Source organism: Sinohyriopsis cumingii, chromosome 4, assembly GCF_028554795.1.
Source record: "Sinohyriopsis cumingii isolate HCF-2022 chromosome 4, ASM2855479v2, whole genome shotgun sequence".
NCBI classification, from domain to species: Eukaryota; Metazoa; Mollusca; class Bivalvia; order Unionida; family Unionidae; genus Sinohyriopsis; species Sinohyriopsis cumingii.
In genome coordinates, this window is record NC_142964.1 from 56161444 (window position 1) to 56180869 (window position 19426).

At 38.0% G+C, this 19426-nt stretch overlaps 1 protein-coding gene across 1 annotated transcript in view; it reads right to left on the bottom strand.

Annotated features, from left to right (window-relative positions):
* Positions 1 to 19426, bottom strand: part of LOC149801207 (complement C3-like) — a 333137-nt gene that overhangs the window by 44362 nt on the left and 269349 nt on the right. The window contains exons 28-31 of the mRNA XM_089955246.1: positions 19166 to 19344; positions 12305 to 12457; positions 6892 to 7055; positions 1623 to 1739 (exon numbers count right to left, since the gene is read on the bottom strand). Of these exons, the coding sequence (XP_089811372.1) occupies positions 1623 to 1739; positions 6892 to 7055; positions 12305 to 12457; positions 19166 to 19344 (613 nt within the window). The remainder of the gene's footprint in view (positions 1 to 1622; positions 1740 to 6891; positions 7056 to 12304; positions 12458 to 19165; positions 19345 to 19426) is intronic.

Consider the following 19426-nt stretch of genomic DNA (forward strand, 5'->3'; position numbering starts at 1 on the left):
TCTGTGAAAGTAAACTCTCATTGTTTATATTCGTGTGTGACCTTCTTGAGAAGACAATCAAGTAGGTGTTTATTTTGTTTAGTAGTTCTAGGTCTGTGGGTCTAGTATAAATATATATTCATTTTGTTTTGAGTTGCCTTCATTAGGAATAGTTTCTTTTGCTAAATTAAATTTTTGTTAATATTAATCATGTCATCCCTTAAGGACTTGGTCGCCTTAGGCAAAGAACTTGGGTATGAGGGAGAAAGTTTAAGGGAATTTATTAAGGAAGAACAAGCCAGGGAGAGGGATGAAAGGGTTAGGACGAGGGAATTAGAAAAGGAAGAACAAGCCAGGGAGAGGGATGAAAGGGTAAGGGCGAGGGAATTAGAAAGGGAAGAACAAGTCCGGGAGAGGGATGGAAGGGTAAAGGAGATGGAAATGACCAAACAACTTGAAAGGGAAAAAAGGGAAACAGAGGAAAGGAGGGCAGAATTAGAGAAGGAAAAGATAGAACTAGAAAAACAGGCCGAAAGGGATAGGATAGAATGGGAAAGGGGAGCTGAGAGGGAGAAAATAGAGTTAGAAAAACAAGCAAGGTTAGAAGCGTTGGAGGTAGAAGAAAGATTAAGGCAACAAGATCATGAACATAAGGTAGAGTTGGCAACAGCTAGAAAAGGAGAACACGATTCTGCCTCTAGTAAATTAAAGGGTCCCAAACTACCCCCCTTTGATGATGAGAAAGATAACATGGATAGTTATCTTCATCGGTTTGAGTGGTATGCCGAGAACCAGAAGTGGAGTCGAAATGACTGGGCACTGCATCTCAGTGCTTTATTAAAAGGTAAAGCGCTGGATGTGTACTTGCGACTTCCTGGAGACGATGTGTTTAAATACGACGTTAGAATCATTCGAATACAGACATCCATGCCTGGGTAATTACTTAAAAACTGGGTCAAATTTGGTTTTAAAAGTTTATACAAGTTTTTCTTAGTAACACTGAAAATATTTTTACAAAATTTCATGCTAGAATGCTTTCAAATTTACCCAAATTCTGTTGAGCAGGTTCTGAGAAGCTGAAAATATCAGCTGTAAATGGATGATGTACAACAGATAATGAATAAAGGACCATGCCAATAAGCATACTGGCTATACAGCAAATGTATTGGGTAAAAAAGGTTTTAATTTAATTCAAGCCCCTCAAGCTTTGTTTGATCATGAATAGAGCCATATCATGTGCATATGTAGGCTAATAAAACTGCTATGGGGAGTAAAACAAGCTTAAGACACACACAGCCAAATGACATTATAAAAATACCATCGTTTATTACTATACTAAGTATTTATATGGCTGGTGCTTGCAAGAATTATTTATTTCTATCTGAATTCAAGTATTTTTTGAAGCCAATAATATAAACTCTTAAAGAAGACAATGATACTTGCACAGGGCAATATAGCGAGTCGTAACCAACTCCAACAGAAGTGTCAAGTAGGGAAGTAACTTCTGGTATTTCTTACATTATCTATTTAGGATTATATTAATTTTTCACTCTATTACAAATAAGGTAGCAATAATGAGTAGGCTAACATTTCAAATAGTTAAGCATTATGAAGCATCTACTGAGATAGTTTTGTGTCAGTACCTGATATTGACAGTAATGCAGTACAAAGTGCTTGAGGCAGCCCGGCCGATCCTGCTGCGTGCTCTGTTTGCTTTGTTCTCCTGTGGGCAAAAACCACAAAGATCACACCCTGGATTTCTGAAATATAACAGAGTATGTTGCATATGCAGCTATAAAAAATGATTACATACCTATCACCATGCAGTTTATGTTAAACAGTAAATTTCTAAGTTTACCTAACTAAATGCATTTTGAACTTACCTTGTGCATCTTGAGATGTCTCGGAGTTATGGGTCGGCTTATACTCAGGTCATGCACTTTTTAGTATTATACCTGTTCAGTTTGGGGGTTGGCTTATATGTGAATGGATTTATATGAGTGTACATATGGTAATTGTGATCTAAGGTTGCCGGGGTGGGAGTGGGAGACAAGCACCCCACTCCTCCAGAAATGCCCCATATGGCTTGCATCTCTGATTGCCTCTGTCAACTAAAATCCAGCTCCTGGCTTTGCGAGTGGCCTAGATTTCAAGTCTGGCAGACCACATTTTCCACTAACAGGAGAAGGGGTGAAGGCGGGCCACTGGCGCCTTAAAACCAGTTGCTTCCGGTAGATGGGACTCATCTAGGTGAAGGAAAACTCCGATTCCAAACCTCTACTGCCTTGTGCCTATACCCACTCATGGGAAAGGCTAAGGGAGTCAACCCCGACAAAAAATCCGGAGACAGAGTCCCTAAGGCAGTCTGACATTGACTTCGATGTCATTCCGGCAACTCCTGTGATGCTGTTGGTGCCAAGCTGTATCGGCATTCATCATACCCTTGGACCCACCACCTGCATAGAGAAGGGGGGATCTGCTGCAGGGACAACAGCTGATTCTCCATACCACCCTGCCCAGGCTTCATAGCCCCACTGGAGAGGGCATTCCAGCATTGTCGTACAGCATCGGAACAACACAAAAAGTAGCAGTTTACTGGTTCTAAGTCAAAGCTTGATTGGTGTAGAGCTTGACAGCAGGGGCTACTTCTAACAGTGGGAGAGATCACCAGGTGGATAGCTAATGCCCGCCTCAAGCTGGGCAGCCACCCAGTCAGTAAGGTGCTGCCTGCCATGGCCTGCCTGTTTCACTGGGTACGTGGAGCTTAGAGAACCATCTCGACAAGGGGGTCACAAAACTATGCACCAGGAAAGACTCAAAGAAGAAATAAGAAGACTCCGGCTCTTCGTTTTGCAACCTGGAACATCAGGTCGACGATGCAAGGATGACTGCCGTCAGTGACAGAGAACTCTAGCAACTGAACATTGACACTGCCTGCCTCCAGGAGACCCGACTGGCTGACAGCAGCACCATCAGCAAAGCCAATTACATATCCTTTTGGCAGGGGAAGCCCTCAGATGAACCTAGGCAGCACTGTGTAGGCTTTGCTGTAAAGAAGACACTAGTCGCCTTCACTGAACCTCCGTTATCAGATACTGACAGAATCCTTGCCCTCTGGCTGTCAACATTCCTAGGCCTGGTCAAGATCTTCAGCATGTATGCCCCAACCCTCTGCTCTACCCACGAGGAGAAAGACAAGTTTTATGGGGCTCTTGATCAGGCAATCTCCAGTATCCCCAACAAAGAAGGCCTTTACTTACTATGAGAATTCAATGCTAGACTGAGATCTGACCATGAGGCCTGGTCCACCAGTCTCAAGGTTTTATGGAAGGGGCAAGATCAACGAGAATGGTCAGTGACTGCTGGAGATGTGCTGCTCCCACAGCCTATGTGTGATCAACACTTTCTTCAAATGCAAGAAGATCCACCGGGTGTCATGAGACACCCACGTTCACACCACTGGCACCAGCTAGACCTCATCATCACCAGGAATGTGGAACTGGCCAGTATCCTCCTCACCCACAGCTACCACAGTGTCGACTGTGACACGGAGCATTCCCTCATGGCCAGCAAGGTGCGAATATTACCCACGAAGCTGCACCATGCCAAGAAGAAGGGTGACCCATGCATCAACACCTGCTGTGCAAGCAACCCAGCATTTCATCAAGCTCTCACCAAAGTGACACCTGATAACACCATTGACTCCAAGTGGTCCCATCTCCGTGACTCTGTGTACAATTCAGCCATCACAGTTTACAGGAAGAGGCAGCCAAAAAAATGTCTACTATGTATGAGGCAAACTGGGAGGATATGGAGCCCGTGACTGAGGCAAAGAGGAAAGCCTTCCTGACATACAAGGCTGCAACTAGCCCCAGAACACTACAAGCCCTCTGGACTGCAAGGAACGACGCCCAGAAGACTGACCGATGCTGTGCCAACAAATACTGGCTGAACCTTTGCAACAGTATACAGACAACTGCCGACACCGGGGATTCAAGAGGAATGTATGAGGGTATCAAGAAGGCAACAGGCCCCCCCCCCCCCTCCAAGACCACCCCCCTTCAAGTCTAAGATGGGTGAAGTCATCACAGACTAGGGGAAACAACTGCAGTGATGGGTTGAGCACTATCTCGAGCTATATGCAACCCAAAACAACATCGCTGACACTGCCCTGGATGCCATTCCAGACCTGCCTGTCATGGAGGAGCTAGACACACATCCCACCCTGGAAGAGCTCGAAAAAGCCATTGATTGCCTTGCCTGTGAGAAGGCTCCTGGAAGCGATGGTATTTCACCTGAAGTCCTCAAGAGCGGGAAATCAGCACTGCTCCAGCCCCTACACATACTCCTCTGCCTCTGCTGAGATACATCCCACAGGACATGCATGACGCCAACATCGTCACTTTGTACAAGAAGAAAGGAGACCGTAGCGACTGCAACAACTACAGGGGCATCTCCCTCCTCAGCAGCATCAGAAAGGCTTTCGCCAGTGTTACCTTGGCACGCTTGCAGATCCTAGCCTCCTGCATCTACATAGAGTCCCATTGTGGATTTCGAGCTGGCAGGTCAACTGTAGACATGATCTTCTCACTATGCCAGCTGCAGGAGAAGTGTTGTGAGCAGCAGATGCCCCTTTACATTGCCTTCATAGACCTGATGAAGGCCTTTGACCTGGTCAGTCAGAGTGGACTCTTCAGACTCCTGCAGAAGATTGACTGCCCCCCCATCTGCCTGCTGTCAACATGTCGTTCCACGAGAACATGCACAGCACAGTTCGCTTCAATGGCGCAACATCGGAGGCCTTCCTAGTAATCACCGGAGTCAAACAAAGCTGTGTCCTTGCGCCAACACTCTTTGCCATATTCTTCTCCATGCTTCTCCAGTCCACCTTCAAGAACTGAAGTGAGGGAGGGTAGATCCATACCACGGCTGATGGCAAGCTGTTCAACATCACCTGTCTCTGTGCTAAGACTAAAGTCACATAGGTACTCATCCATGAATTGCTCTTTGCCGATGATGCAGCCTTGACATCACACATGGAAGATGGACTTCAGCAGCTGCTATGCCACCTCTCCAATGCTTGCAAGGAATCTGGACTGACCATCAGTTTGAAGAAAACAAATGTCATAACCAGACTCCCCTCCTTTTGTTACCATCAATGGGTAAAACTTGGAAGTTGTCGAGAACTTTACATACCTTGGGTCCAACATCTCCAGCTCACTCTTCATTGATTCTGAGGTGAACAGCAGGATTGCAAAGGCAGCAGCAGTGATGGCCAGACTTAACCAGAGGGTCTAGAACAACCCCAACCTCACAGAGAAGACCAAACTGCATGTCTACTAAGCATGCTCAGCTCACTCTTCTACAGCAGCGAAACATGGAACACCTAGCAAGAAGCAAGAGGAAACTCAACAGCTTCCACCTGAGATGTCTCCAGCGCATTCTGCACATCTAGTGGCAGGAGAAAGTACCCAACACAGAGGTTATAAAACATGCCAACATCAACAGCATGTTCTCCATTCTCAGCGAGAGGCACCTTTGATGGCTTGGCCATGTCAAGAGAATGGACCCAGGCCGCATTCCCAAGGACCTATTATATGGAGAGTTAGCAGAAGGTGCATGACAGACTTGACGACCACATCTGCGCTACAAAGATGTTTGCAAGAAGGACATGAAGATGGCCAACATCAATGTCAACAACTCGGAGAACTGTGCTAACGACCGTTCCACCTGGTGTCAAGCTGGCAGGCAGGGAGTTCAAAAAACCGAGGAAGACAGAAAAAGAAAACAAGCTGAAAAGAGAGCTAGAAAGAAGAATAAACAAAAGCTTATTCTGGAGCTATACCATTGTCTCCCATAGATGGATGGATGCCAAGAAGAAGATATATGGTAATTGCTAGAATGCTTGCAAATAATCAGGCAACCTACAAACGTAAACAAACATGCATACCAAATTTCTTTTGTTGACCTCAAGTGGTTTATGCTTATTCATACCAACAATGTTTTTGACCAAAATAAATCCTTTGAGTCTTTGTCCAAAATATACTATGTTAACGAATGAAAAAATTGCTGAAATTGTCTTAAATCTAACTGGTCATGTAAGGATGTACACCTGCCAAATTTCCTTTAACTGAGTGTCTTTTGCAGAGTTTTGAAAAATGGACAAATGTATGGATGGACAGACAGGACTAAATTAGGGGCCATGTAATTTAGAAATCTCAGATCACACAACTATTCATAATTGTCTTGTGCAATTCAATAATCATGCAAAGGATTTTTCCAAGTGACTTGCTTGGCTCCACTCTTTAATACATTTTGAAAACTGTAGACTTTTTGAGAACATATTTCTTGTTAGGCTGTATTGTTTTCTTTAGTAATAAGATATATTTTGTGTTAAATGTGTTTTGAAAATAATGTCTGACACATTTCTCAGAAAGCTGCCATATTGTTCTTTTCAATTTATAATGAAAAGTAACACATGACCCAGCATCATAACATGTAGCATACATTTTTGGTATTTCAATTTATTTTCATAAGCCCAATAATACAAAGCATAAAAAAATAGCTAATCCCCAATTGTCACTAGTTTCATTATTAGAGTTAATAATTTATCCTTCACTTCAAACGAAACATATGGTCCAGAATATGAAACTTAATAATTTCCATTCATTCAGAATTATGTGAATTCCCATACCGTTCTAGGTGATTACAGACTTTTCCTCATTTTCAAATCTTCTCAATCATTGAGACTGAGGAGACAGCATGTTCATTTGGTTTTTCGTGGTGTATAGTACAAAGAGGTTTGATAAGATGATATTGCCTTATTGGGACCAAAATAGCTTGAAAATGGAGGTGGGTTAGATAGGACAATTTGAGAGAGAGAGAGAGAGAGGGAGAGAGAGAGAGACTTGCCTTCTTTTCCTAGTCTCTTCCTGAGACATTGTGTAATTGGCTAATTCAATCTTGAAGTTACAAACTTCATCTTCTCTCTTATCTCTGTTGTACAGAAAGTCTATAGACATACGACCAGCACCTTTGCCCTTGACATAAACAGTGACCTTTTCCCCCACAGGTACCTTTAGAAAGCCAAAATAAATGAATCTATGTGTATCAAGATTTCTGAGAATCTGGAATGTACAATTAGCAAATTCTGCAAAGAGTTTATTGAGTATACAAAGCAAGAAGAATTGCCATCAGAATAGCTCCAAATTATGGAACACACAATGGAGACCCTAAGAATTTGAAATATTACAATACTATATTTTATTACTCCATATGGAATGGTTTTTAAAAATAAAGTCAAACCCACTTATGTCGACCTGGTTTATCTTGAGAACCCCGTGTAAGTCGATTGTTTTTGTCCAGTCCCGAAACAAACTCTTTGTTATGCTAATCCCCCCCATATCATGACCCCTGTTAAGTTGATAATCCCGTTATGTCAGACGTAAGTTTCAGTCTTAAGTAACATGTGGATCCAATTCATTCAACAAAACGCAACTTTTAATGTCCATCTCTTTACAAGAAATGATCCTGTTACTTCTGGTACCTTGTACCAGCAATGATGGAAAAAGCTGGTACAAGACCAAATTTTATCGGTACAAGTGCTAATTAACCAATCTCTTAAATGCATGGCTTATTGCTTGTATAGAGTGGAGAAAATTCTGTTGTAAACAATACTTTAGAGTAAGGAAATCGAATGAATGCATTTCTAACCTTTACATGAGCTGCATTCATAATGGACATCATCACATGTCAACACAATGACAATATAATTCGTTCCACACAGCATCGTAAATTTGATCTTATCTGTCAAACTCAGAAAAATATCAGGTCACCATCATTAAATGTAGCTAAAACTACCTAATTTGTTTTACACAACATATTTAAAATGAATTTAGTAGTTTTCAATATATATAATGACACTGGCCCGAATATTTATGTAGTTTCAGATAGGATAAAATTTATGATGCTATGTGGAACAACTCACAGTGTAATTCTATTCCAATATCATCACGGTCAGTAACCAACTTAATCCATATACAATTAACAACTTTGGTTCAGAGTTCACTTATAAAGTAAACAGCTGAAGTGTTCTTGGTGTGATTGTAAGCCTTTCACTTCAGTATGGTTAGATGACATGACTTACAATCATCTATAAATAGACACCCACTAAAGTCCAAACAAAGCTGGTTCCCCACACCAACACGCGGTTATTAATTTGTTTTGAACAAGAGTAAATAAAACATCAATGGTAACGTTTAAAAAATCCATAGAGCCAAATATATCTTTAATAATGAAGTTGACAATCGCTGTACTGTGATTACAGATTCTTCAACACAAGAGAATGAAGCAGAAAGTGACTAATAGGTGCAACGTCTATGAAGCAGAAAGAGGAGTGCTTTTATTTGTATTGTTCTATCTTAAATCAAATATCAAAGCCTTGATATCCATCAAAGAGATTAGCTGACTCTCCTTCTGGCACTGTGTCGTTGCTGACAGTTACTTATCAAATTTGAATGGGATATGAGACTAGATGAACAGAATAAGTTGATACCGACAGCTCATCTTTTTTTCTGGTATTGAGGCCAATTTTGTTGGTAAAAACTGGCATATACCGGTGTAATGGAACATCTTATCATCAACAAAAGTGATAGATTTTCACACAATAATGGTCAGTTACATTTTGCTATTAGTCAGCACTGCTCCAGCCCCTACAAATACTCCTCTGCCTTTGCTGGGAACAGGGATACATCCCACAGGACATGCGTGACACCAACATTGGCACTTTGTACAAGAACAAAGGAGACCGTAGTGACTGCAACAACTACTGGGGCATCGCCCTCCTCAGCATCATCAGAAAGGCTTTTTCCCCGTGTTGCCTTGGTGCTTGCAGATCCTAGCCTCCTGCATCTACCCTGAGTCCCAGTGTGGATTTCGAGCTGGCAGGTCAACTGTAGACATGATCTTCTCACTACGTCAGCTGCAGGAGAGGTGTTGTGAGCAGCAGATGCCCCTCTACATTGCCTTCATAGACCTGAAGAAGGCATTTGACCTGGTTAGTCGGAGTGGACTCTTCAGACTCCTGCAGAAGATCGGCTGCCCCCCACGTCTGCTTGCTGTCATCATGTTGTTCCACAAGAACATGCACAGCACAGTGTGCTTCAATGTCGCAACATCTGAAGCCTTCCCTGTCATCAGCAGAGTCAAACAAGGCTGTGTCCTTGCGCTGACGCTCTTTGCCATCTTCTTCTCCATACTTCTCCAGTATGCATTCAAGGACTGCAGTGAGGGAGTGTACATCCGTACATGGACCACCTATGCAAGACACGAGGGGAAACACAACAGCTTCCACCTGAGATGTCTGCGGTGCATTCTGCACATCCAGTGGCAGGACAAAGTACTCAAACACAGAGGTTCTAAAACGCGCCAACATCAACAGCATGTTGTCCATTCTCAGCGAGAGGCGCCTTCGCTGGCTTGGCCATGTCAAGAGAATGGACCCAGGCCGCATTCCCAAGGACCCGTTATATGGAGTGTTAGCAGAAGGTGTACAACCAACTGGATGACCACATCTGCGTTACAAAGATGTTTGCAAGAAGGACATGAAGACGGGAAACATCAATGTCAACGACTGGGAGAGCTGTGCAAACAACTGTTCCAGCTGGCGTCTAGCTGTCAGGCAGGGAGTTCAAAACGCAGAGGAAGAGAGAAAGAAAAGAACAAGCTGAAAAGAGAGCTAGAAAGAAGGATAAACAAAAGCTTACTCTGGAGCTACGCCATCGTCTCCCGTAGACAGACGGCTGCCAAGATTAGTCAACACTCACAAAAGAAAATACTTTAAAAACGTGTAATCGTACGTGTACTTAAATTGGCCAAAAGTTTGGTCAATGTGAGAAGGTTCTTGTTTTGCTGAGGCTACCACAGGGACAAGGCTATTCACAGGAAAACAAACACAACTTTAAACCATTGACATTGTTATGCAACTTAAGTGTTGTAAAAATGTGTGACTTCTTAATCTCATATAAAAGATCTCCAATCTCTTTTTTTGTAATCTGGCATGATTTAGTTATTATTTTTATTGTGCATTAGAAATACCATTTGTTCTTAGAAACAAAGCTCCTCAGTTTTGGTACTTATGATGCATAATCATTGTTCTGCAGCTGATTTGTCGACTAAACCCTGATATTCAAGGACCTGGTTATGTTTGACTGTATATAACAAGCGGCAACTCTAATATCAAGCTCATCACCATCACTAGAATTCTGTATTTATAAAATACATGTATTCTCTCCCTATTTTGACCCCATCCCCCAAGTTTGATTGTCTTTCCTAAGTTCCTTGAAGCAAAGAAAGACCCTGGACACAATATTGGTTGTATACCAATATTTGTCTTTTATGCCAAGTAAGTGTATATATATTAATAGGGTAAGAATCTCAACAGTTTTCAAGTACTAACCTGGGCTATTCTTTTGGGCTTTGCCATTGTCGCAAATTGTGATTTATTTTCCTTACTGGCAACAAAATATATCATAAGGCAATTTTTTCCCCCTGACATTGTTGGCTGTTTAAACTTGTATATACAATTTGGGATTGGAGTGAAGAATTTCAGAGGCACCATGAAAGGAAGCTGTAAACTTGATTTAAAATGCACTGGAATTTATATATTGTTAGATAAATAAATCCATTGCTCATACTGGCAAACCACCTTAACAGCACATAATCCGCTTATTCTGACATCTGACCAAAGTACTGTATCATGTGAGATCTCAGCATTTTTTTTCTTCTTCATTTCTGGTATCAGAGTTCAACTGGATGAGGCATTATATCATAATGGATCTTTCAGAAGAATTAGTAGTGGATTATCGTTCACTAGTGATTAATATATTTATTTTGTCTGACCTCTCTATGTGGATAGTTAGCAAAATTCCTCTTTTCACTCAGAATTAAATCCTTCAGAACACTCATATCTTCTGTAGTAATCCCTGCCAGAACAGAACTGAACACCAGTGTATTCATCATCTATTGGCCTTTCTTTTTTTAAAATTTCTGATGCATGAGTTGAAGGCAGCATCACTCCGCCACCAGGTATGTCACAAGGCCCCCACCAAAGAACATCAAAAACAAAACCAAACATGGAGATCTACTTGTTGGTCTATGTATGCTACTAGGACTAGCGACAATCAACCAACTTTTGAAGGCAGGAAAGATAACTGCTACAATCGACCAAATGATGGCTGATTCCTTTGGCTTTTAAAATATACCTAGAAAAAAGTAGCTCTGCTGAAACTTCAAGGAAAACTGATAACCTTTGAACCAATTATCATTCTGTATAAAATACTAAGCAAATGAAAAATAATTCAGTCTCAATCAATGTTCCACAATTATTTGATGTTGTGCCACAGTAAAAAACAAACATCTACTTGGTCCTCCCAGGCTATCCTTTAGTGGTAACTTCAATAACATATGCACCCTTCGTCAAAGAAAGCCAACTAGAATCTCCATTAAAAGCAAATAACTTTTCATCAAAGGAAGTCAGCACCAAACTGAAATAAAAGCAATGGAATCTGATAGATGGCTGCATTTTTCAAAGTGACTGGAACACATTTATTGTGCCATGAAAGTTTCATTTTTGCAGGAAATGTTTTAAGCTTATGGTCGCCACCAACAGTGGCTTAAAACGTAAATTTCCAATCTTTCGAAACCAGAGATATATGGCATCAAGTTAATTAAAGATGGGGTATCTCACAAAGATGTTTGTTAAACTTCTTAATTGTTAAGTTTTCATTTCCCTATCAATAGGCACATCCCTGGGTAGCCTCTGCAAGGTGATATTGTCTCCAGCTGACCAAAATCTAGGCCAATTTAAGTACATGCACATGTAGCATGTAAATAGCTATAGTCATGTGCCACTTGCAACACTTGTAGTGAATTGTTAAGTAACAATCGGATATAGATCAAAATGAGGACTACCATTTTTATATATACATGTTATTTGTGTTTTCAAATGGGATGTTAATCATACATGAAGTTTATAACATGTGATCTATACTTGAATGCATGGTTTTATTATATACCAGTACAGTACTTAATGGATTATGTATTGCACTACATAAACGTCAATGTACAAGTGTTTTTCAGACAAACTGTTCAACCCCCTCCTGCCATATTTTAGGTAAATGCATCATTTTCTTCAGCTAACTGACTTGGTTGGTTATAACACAGTTCGGTCTATAACATGGTCGGTTTCTATGGATCTGGTCACTGTGTATATACATTTATGTTAGCATCCTACATTGCTTGTTGTTGTTATCTAACATATACTTACATTTCTTATTGCTTTTGCAAAGGTTTCTTCGCGGTTGATAAGCCTATCTTCTTTGTACCCCCCATCAGCCTGAACAGTCACTTCCAAATCAAGGGCAGGGTTGTATGTCCGAATATTGTATTTTGACAATGCCTGTAGGCATACCACTGTGTCCTGTAGAAATCATAAGGTATAGAGTAAAACTTGGTTTCTACAAACAGAATACAACAAATTTACAGTATAAATTGAATTAACAGAACACTAATGTATTATACATATATAATAACACACATACATTATGCATATATAATAACATATATATATATATATATATATATAAATTTACAGTATAAATTGAATTAACATAACACTAATGTATATGCACATATAATAACACACACACACACACACACACATATATATATATATATATATATATATATATATATATAATAAATTTACAGTATAAATTGAATTAACATAACCACTAAATCATTATGTACACACATTAACATAGATATAATAAATCTGCAGTATAAATTTAATTAACATAACCACTGATTTATATAAAAAATGTACAGAATAAATTGAATTAAAATACCCATTGATGCATTATGTATACATAATACCAAGGATATTAAAAATTATGAATTGGGGCCCTGGATGACCAAGTGGTTTAAAATGTTCACCTTTACCAATCAATGCCATCTCACCTCTGTCCACATGGGCTCAAGTCTCAGGCTTAGCAAATGTGGATATGTAAGAAAGCTTGCCAGTAGCTTTCCATGGGTCAGTAGTTCTTCCCTGGGTTCTTCATCCACCATTTAAACTGGCTATCATGTGTAATCTATCATGTTCTGAAAAAATGGTTCTAAACCCACAACAACCAAAAACTAAGAATCAAATAAAGTAACTTTAAGATAGTCCTAAGATTCAAAGTTTCAAAACTGACTGTATATGTTGGTAGACAGCACAGCAATTCTTTGAACTCTTTAGAGTCTAGGGCATGGAATGTCCCCCAACTAGATGTAAAATCTACCAAAACATTTTAAGAAAGAATGTGCACAGTCTCCAGAAGATCCATTTTAGTGCTTATTATACACCCATTTAATCTTACATTACTCATCTGGCATTTTACACAGACCTAAAATTCTGTATCATAAACCCACCCAAGTGGCACTACTTTTATTGGTTTGATATGCTGCATGACATGTATAGTCATTTCTAACACCACAGCAGATTTTCAAATCAGCCTTACAGGAAGGGCTGAATGCATATTTATGTTCTTTGAACTTGGTTTAAACCACTGAAATTCCCATTCCTATCTATCAATGAGTTGTTTTTTTAAATGACATTTCAGTTGCTTAGATTTTGGCATTCTAGCATTGGGTGATAAAACATGCTTAGATATCTTGAAAAACTTTAAACATCAAACCAAACAAGCCCTGTTTTATGCTGATTGAGATCTTCATTAATCCATTATAATCACTCTCTTTAACACTTTTGGAATTACTTCAGTCACACATTGAATAATCCATGTCAACTAACTTCAAACATTGAAGCCAACCAACCCTGCTGCTTGGAATATAATCATCTTGCCCTGATTAAGCCAGTACATAGTGACATAATCACAGACAGTACTACCATAAATATACTAACTAAATCATCTTGCCCTGATTAAGCCAGTACATAGTGACATAATCACAGACAGTACTACCATAAATATACTAACTAAATCATCTAGCCCTGATTTAGCCAGTACATAGTGACATAATCACAGACAGTACTACCATTAATATACTAACTAAATCATCTTGCCCTGATTAAGCCAGTACATAGTGACATAATCACAGACAGTACTACCATAAAAATACTAACTAAATCATCTAGCCCTGATTAAGCCAGTACATAGTAACATAATCACAGACAGTACTACCATAAATATACTAACTAAATCATCTTGCCCTGATTAAGCCAGTACATAGTGACATAATCACAGACAGTACTACCATAAATATACTAACTAAATCATCTTGCCCTGATTAAGCCAGTACATAGTGACATAATCACAGACAGTACTACCATAAATATACTAACTAAATCATCTAGCCCTGATTAAGCCAGTACACAGTGACATAATCACAGACAGTACTACCATAAATATACTAACTAAATCATCTTCCCCTGATTAAGCCAGTACATAGTGACATAATCACAGACAGTACTACCATAAATATACTAACTAAATCATCTAGCCCTGATTAAGCCAGTACACAGTGACATAATCACAGACAGTACTACCATAAATATACTAACTAAATCATCTAGCCCTGATTAAGCCAGTACATAGTAACATAATCACAGACACTACTACCATAAATATACTAACTAAATCATCTAGCCCTGATTAAGCCAGTACACAGTGACATAATCACAGACAGTACTACCATAAATATACTAACTAAATCATCTTGCCCTGATTAAGCCAGTACATAGTGACATAATCACAGACAGTACTACCATAAATATACTAACTATATCATCTTCCCCTGATTAAGCCAGTACGCAGTGACATAATCACGGACAGTACTACCATAAATATACTAACTAAATCATCTTGCCCTGATTAAGCCAGTATATAGTGACATAATCACAGGCAGTACTACCATAAATATACTAACTAAATCATCTTGCCCTGATTAAGCCAGTACATAGTGACATAATCACAGACAGTACTACCATAAATATACTAACTAAATCATCTAGCCCTGATTTAGCCAGTACATAGTGACATAATCACAGACAGTGCTACCATAAATATACTAACTAAATCATCTTGCCCTGATTAAGCCAGTATGTAGTGACATAATCACAGACAGTACTACCATAAATATACTACAATGGAAGCAAGGTGTGACAAAAAAATGAAAGAAAAAAAAATTAAATAAAATTTTCCATTCATCTCGGGAGAAAAAGCCTCCCATCAAGGCGGTACTCATGTATACACCAGCTGCACTTAAACAAAACTTCTTAAGTATGTACCCGTTCATGACACAGAAAAACATTCCACAACATAAATTATCAACAACAAAGTACCAACTCAACCAGAAAACCTTTCAACTTCAGACTTTCAAAATATTTCTTTGGGGGGGTGGTGGTGCAAGTATTAGTGGAGAAACTTTCAACTTGTCTAATAATATTACCACGGTTTCAAATTTATTGAGTAACTCTGAGAATAAATATTTGCAATGTAAGGATGACATATCATAAAGAGCACAGGCTCCGATAGCTCTGAAACTTAAAATAATTACATTTTGTTACAATGACTCCAAAGGCTCGGAAACTTAAAATAATTACATTTTGTTACAATGACTCCAATGGCTCGGAAACTTAAAATAATTACATTTTGTTACAATGACTCCAATGGCTCGGAAACTTAAATAACTACATTTTGTTACAATGACTCCAAAGGCTCGGAAACTTAAAATAATTACATTTTGTTACAATGACTCCAAAGGCTCGGAAACTTAAAATAATTACATTTTGTTACAATGACTCCAATGGCTCTGAAACTTAAAATAATTACATTTTGTTACAATGACTCCAATGGCTCTGAAACTTAAAATAATTACATTTTGTTACAATGCTGTTGAGACTTTCTCATCAGTGGGCTACAAGCAGGGAACTGTGTTTTTGTTTACAAGGTAAATTCCTGTTACTTTTCAACTTGATGTGATTTGGTGTGATGTGATTTTGATTTTTAACGTAGCTTTAACAATTTTCCAGTCATATCGCTACGATGTCTGCAATGTGGCAGTTTATAGTGATGTCTAGCACTGGGGCATCATGCCGCAGACATGTAGCAAAAAAAACAAAAAAAAAAACAATATCATTTAGAATTTTCTTGTTACAAAAATATCCAAATGATTATTACAAATCTAGTTGGCATGTAAGAAAGATACTTTATCTTCATTTTTGTTTTTTACACAAAAAAAATATGCTTTAATTGTCACCTTAAAGTAAATTATATCAAAAGTTTCTTGTAATTGAAAAAATACGGAATTTTAAAGTACCTTAAATTAATGAGTTTCAGTATAAAAATGAATGTTGATTTCATTACTGTTAGTCTCTTAAATTTGCCCTGAAATTTGCTTAGAAGTGGAGTGTGCTTATCCAGTAAGCAGGGTGCAAGAAAAAGGTTTACTTACTAGTCCAACATCTATGTTCCATTTGAGATATATCCACTTGCCATAACAGCAGTTTAAATTTATTCATGTGTCCCACACAAACTTTTTTCGAAATCCAAAGTTACAGAACTGCACAATATTGATTTGGAGCTAGCCTGGATTATACATGTCTAATGGGGATTTGCAGTGAGTTGTATATTATCATTCATAAATCTTCAAATGACATAATACGTAAAAACATAATAAACACAAAACCACACAAGTGCTTTTTCCAAGTCTGGGGGTAAAGAATGAATTTGATATGGCTTAGTATTATAGGCCTCGGCATGTTCCAAAGCCGTATCAAACTTGTCCTTTCTGCCAACTCAGAACCAAAAACTTGAGTTTTGTCTACTTATTGTTTTAAATTATTTTAGCTGTGGTACGTATAAATGTTTTAGCTAATATGTTTGATATGTAATATTTAACAGTATCTTCATATTTTGTTGTCATGCTTGTACCTTTTACCACAAATATGTTCTACATATGCAGTGTATTTGTGTTTCATGTTGCTTTTATTTTCATACTGTGTCTTACCAACCTTTGCCCCCATATTGTTATTATTATCTTATCTCATTATCTTATGTCCACAAAGTTATGGAGAATTTTTTAGTATTGTTGTCCAGGTTATATCTTACTGTTATTTGTACTTTTTATTTTATTTTTTTAACCATGTTTTACAACTGAGTTGTTAGATACAAGTTATTTGGTTTTACAATTAATATATATATATATATATATATATATATATATATATATATTGTTTACATTTAAAAGCAAGTTTATATTTAGTTATAAGATATGATAAATAAACACTCCAAAAGAAATAATATAAATTTGGTTAGTTTTGTACTAATTCTTGCTTAAATGATAAATAATTAGTGTCACAGGTAAATTTCACCAAACATATCACTATTCTCGCTTAAATGATAAATAATTAGTGTCACAGGTAAATTTCACCAAACATATCACTATTCTTGCTTAATGATAAATAATTAGTGTCACAGGTAAATTTCACCAAACATACCACTATCATCAAAAGTACGGTACATACAAAACAAGAACATTAACTAATGACAAGAGATCTAAGTGGGCTTGTTATCACAAATCCAGGTTACATATAAATTTGACCATTATATTAAGTAGGCATATTATGTATTCTGAAGAGAAAATCAAATGTAAACTATCTTCCAACTTCTAAATCATGTCAATATTACCTATTTTAATATAGTCTGAGAAAATCCTTTCCCCAAAAATAATGGTATAATTAGTATGCATTAGAAAATTATTTTATACATAAAGGCATAAATAGTGTGCAACGATCCTGCTCATAATAGAACTCATTTAAGATACTGATGGTCCAAATGGCATAGGAATTAAAGTCGGGGTTCCACTCTACAGTTAAGATACTGATGGTCCAAATGGCATAGGAATTAAAGTCTGGGTTCCCCTCTACAGTTATTATGTACTTTTGAAAGAAGGATATATATAAAGTAAATATGTTTTCTTTTGCAACATGTACAGTGGAGAGAATGATGGCATAGTACTCAATGCTGTTTTCTTGTAATCAGATGTATTCTGACTGAAATTTCTTCACATGTGGTAGTTTTGGAAACCATGCACTATCAAATATAAATAAGCAGATTAAAATGGCTGCTCCTACATCCTTGAAAAATTAGCTTGAACAAGCGCAAAATACACAAACTCTAGCTGTGATTAAAATGAGGAAAATTACTTTGCCAGAGTAGCAATATATAAAAAGTAAGAAAAGTTACTGGATCTTGATCATGTTCATCTGAGATACTGATGATAATAAATCTTATTGGACACATTGATGATACACAACTATTTACCAAGTTTGACCCAAATTCTATAAGAAATACAGTCAGTAGAGAGGTAAAAAAAACCCCAGCCAATTAGATGCAAGATCATCTAATTATTATGTGCAAACGTTGCTCATAATATATCTTACTGATCATATTTATTATATAAGCCTATTTACCAAGTTTCATATCAACTGATATATAGTTACTCAGGAGGTAAGAAGCTCAGTCAATTAGATGTAAGATCACCTAATCATTATTTGCAAATTGCACTCATAACATATCTTACTGGACATACTGATGAAGTAGATCTGTTTATCAAGCCTGATCAAAAACAGATACTACAGAAACTACAATGGCAACAAGCCAACCAATCTGACATAAGATTGCCTTATTACTATGTATGAATCTGACACATTATTAGAATATTGTGAGAAACTACAATGGCAACAAGATAGCCAATCTGACATAAGATTGCCTTATTACTATGTATGAATCTTACACATTAGAATATTGTGAGAAACTACAATGGCAACAAGCCAGCCAATCTGATATAAGATTGCCTTATTACTATGTATGAATCTGACACATTATTAGAATATTGTGAGAAACTACAATGGCAACAAGCCAGCCAATCTGATATGAGTACTTCTGAAATGTCTACACATTCCTGAACATAGTTTCTGCAGCTTCTGTCTTAAGCCCCCCACGTAACAAAATATTATCATTAAACAATAATGAAGTGGAACTATGAAGTCTAAAAATGTTGTATGATCTGATTCTATGGTATTATCAGTCTGTCAGCATCATAGTCATGCAGATGTATTATTTACCTGTGTTGATCTGAACGAGCCATGGGAATTCATATTGGCATTTAGCCAATTGACAATACCACGGGCATATTCAAGGTCATCAAATTCTAGCTGTGTCAATAGAGCATAGCATGTGGTCTCGGCTGTTTTGGCTGAGGGCAGACTATTGGCTTCACTTTCCAATCCCCAATACCTAAAATCTAGAAGTAACAATTCTATTATTTATTACATAATGTCATGATCATAACAACCCTTTAACCTATTTCAGATCTGTAATATTTC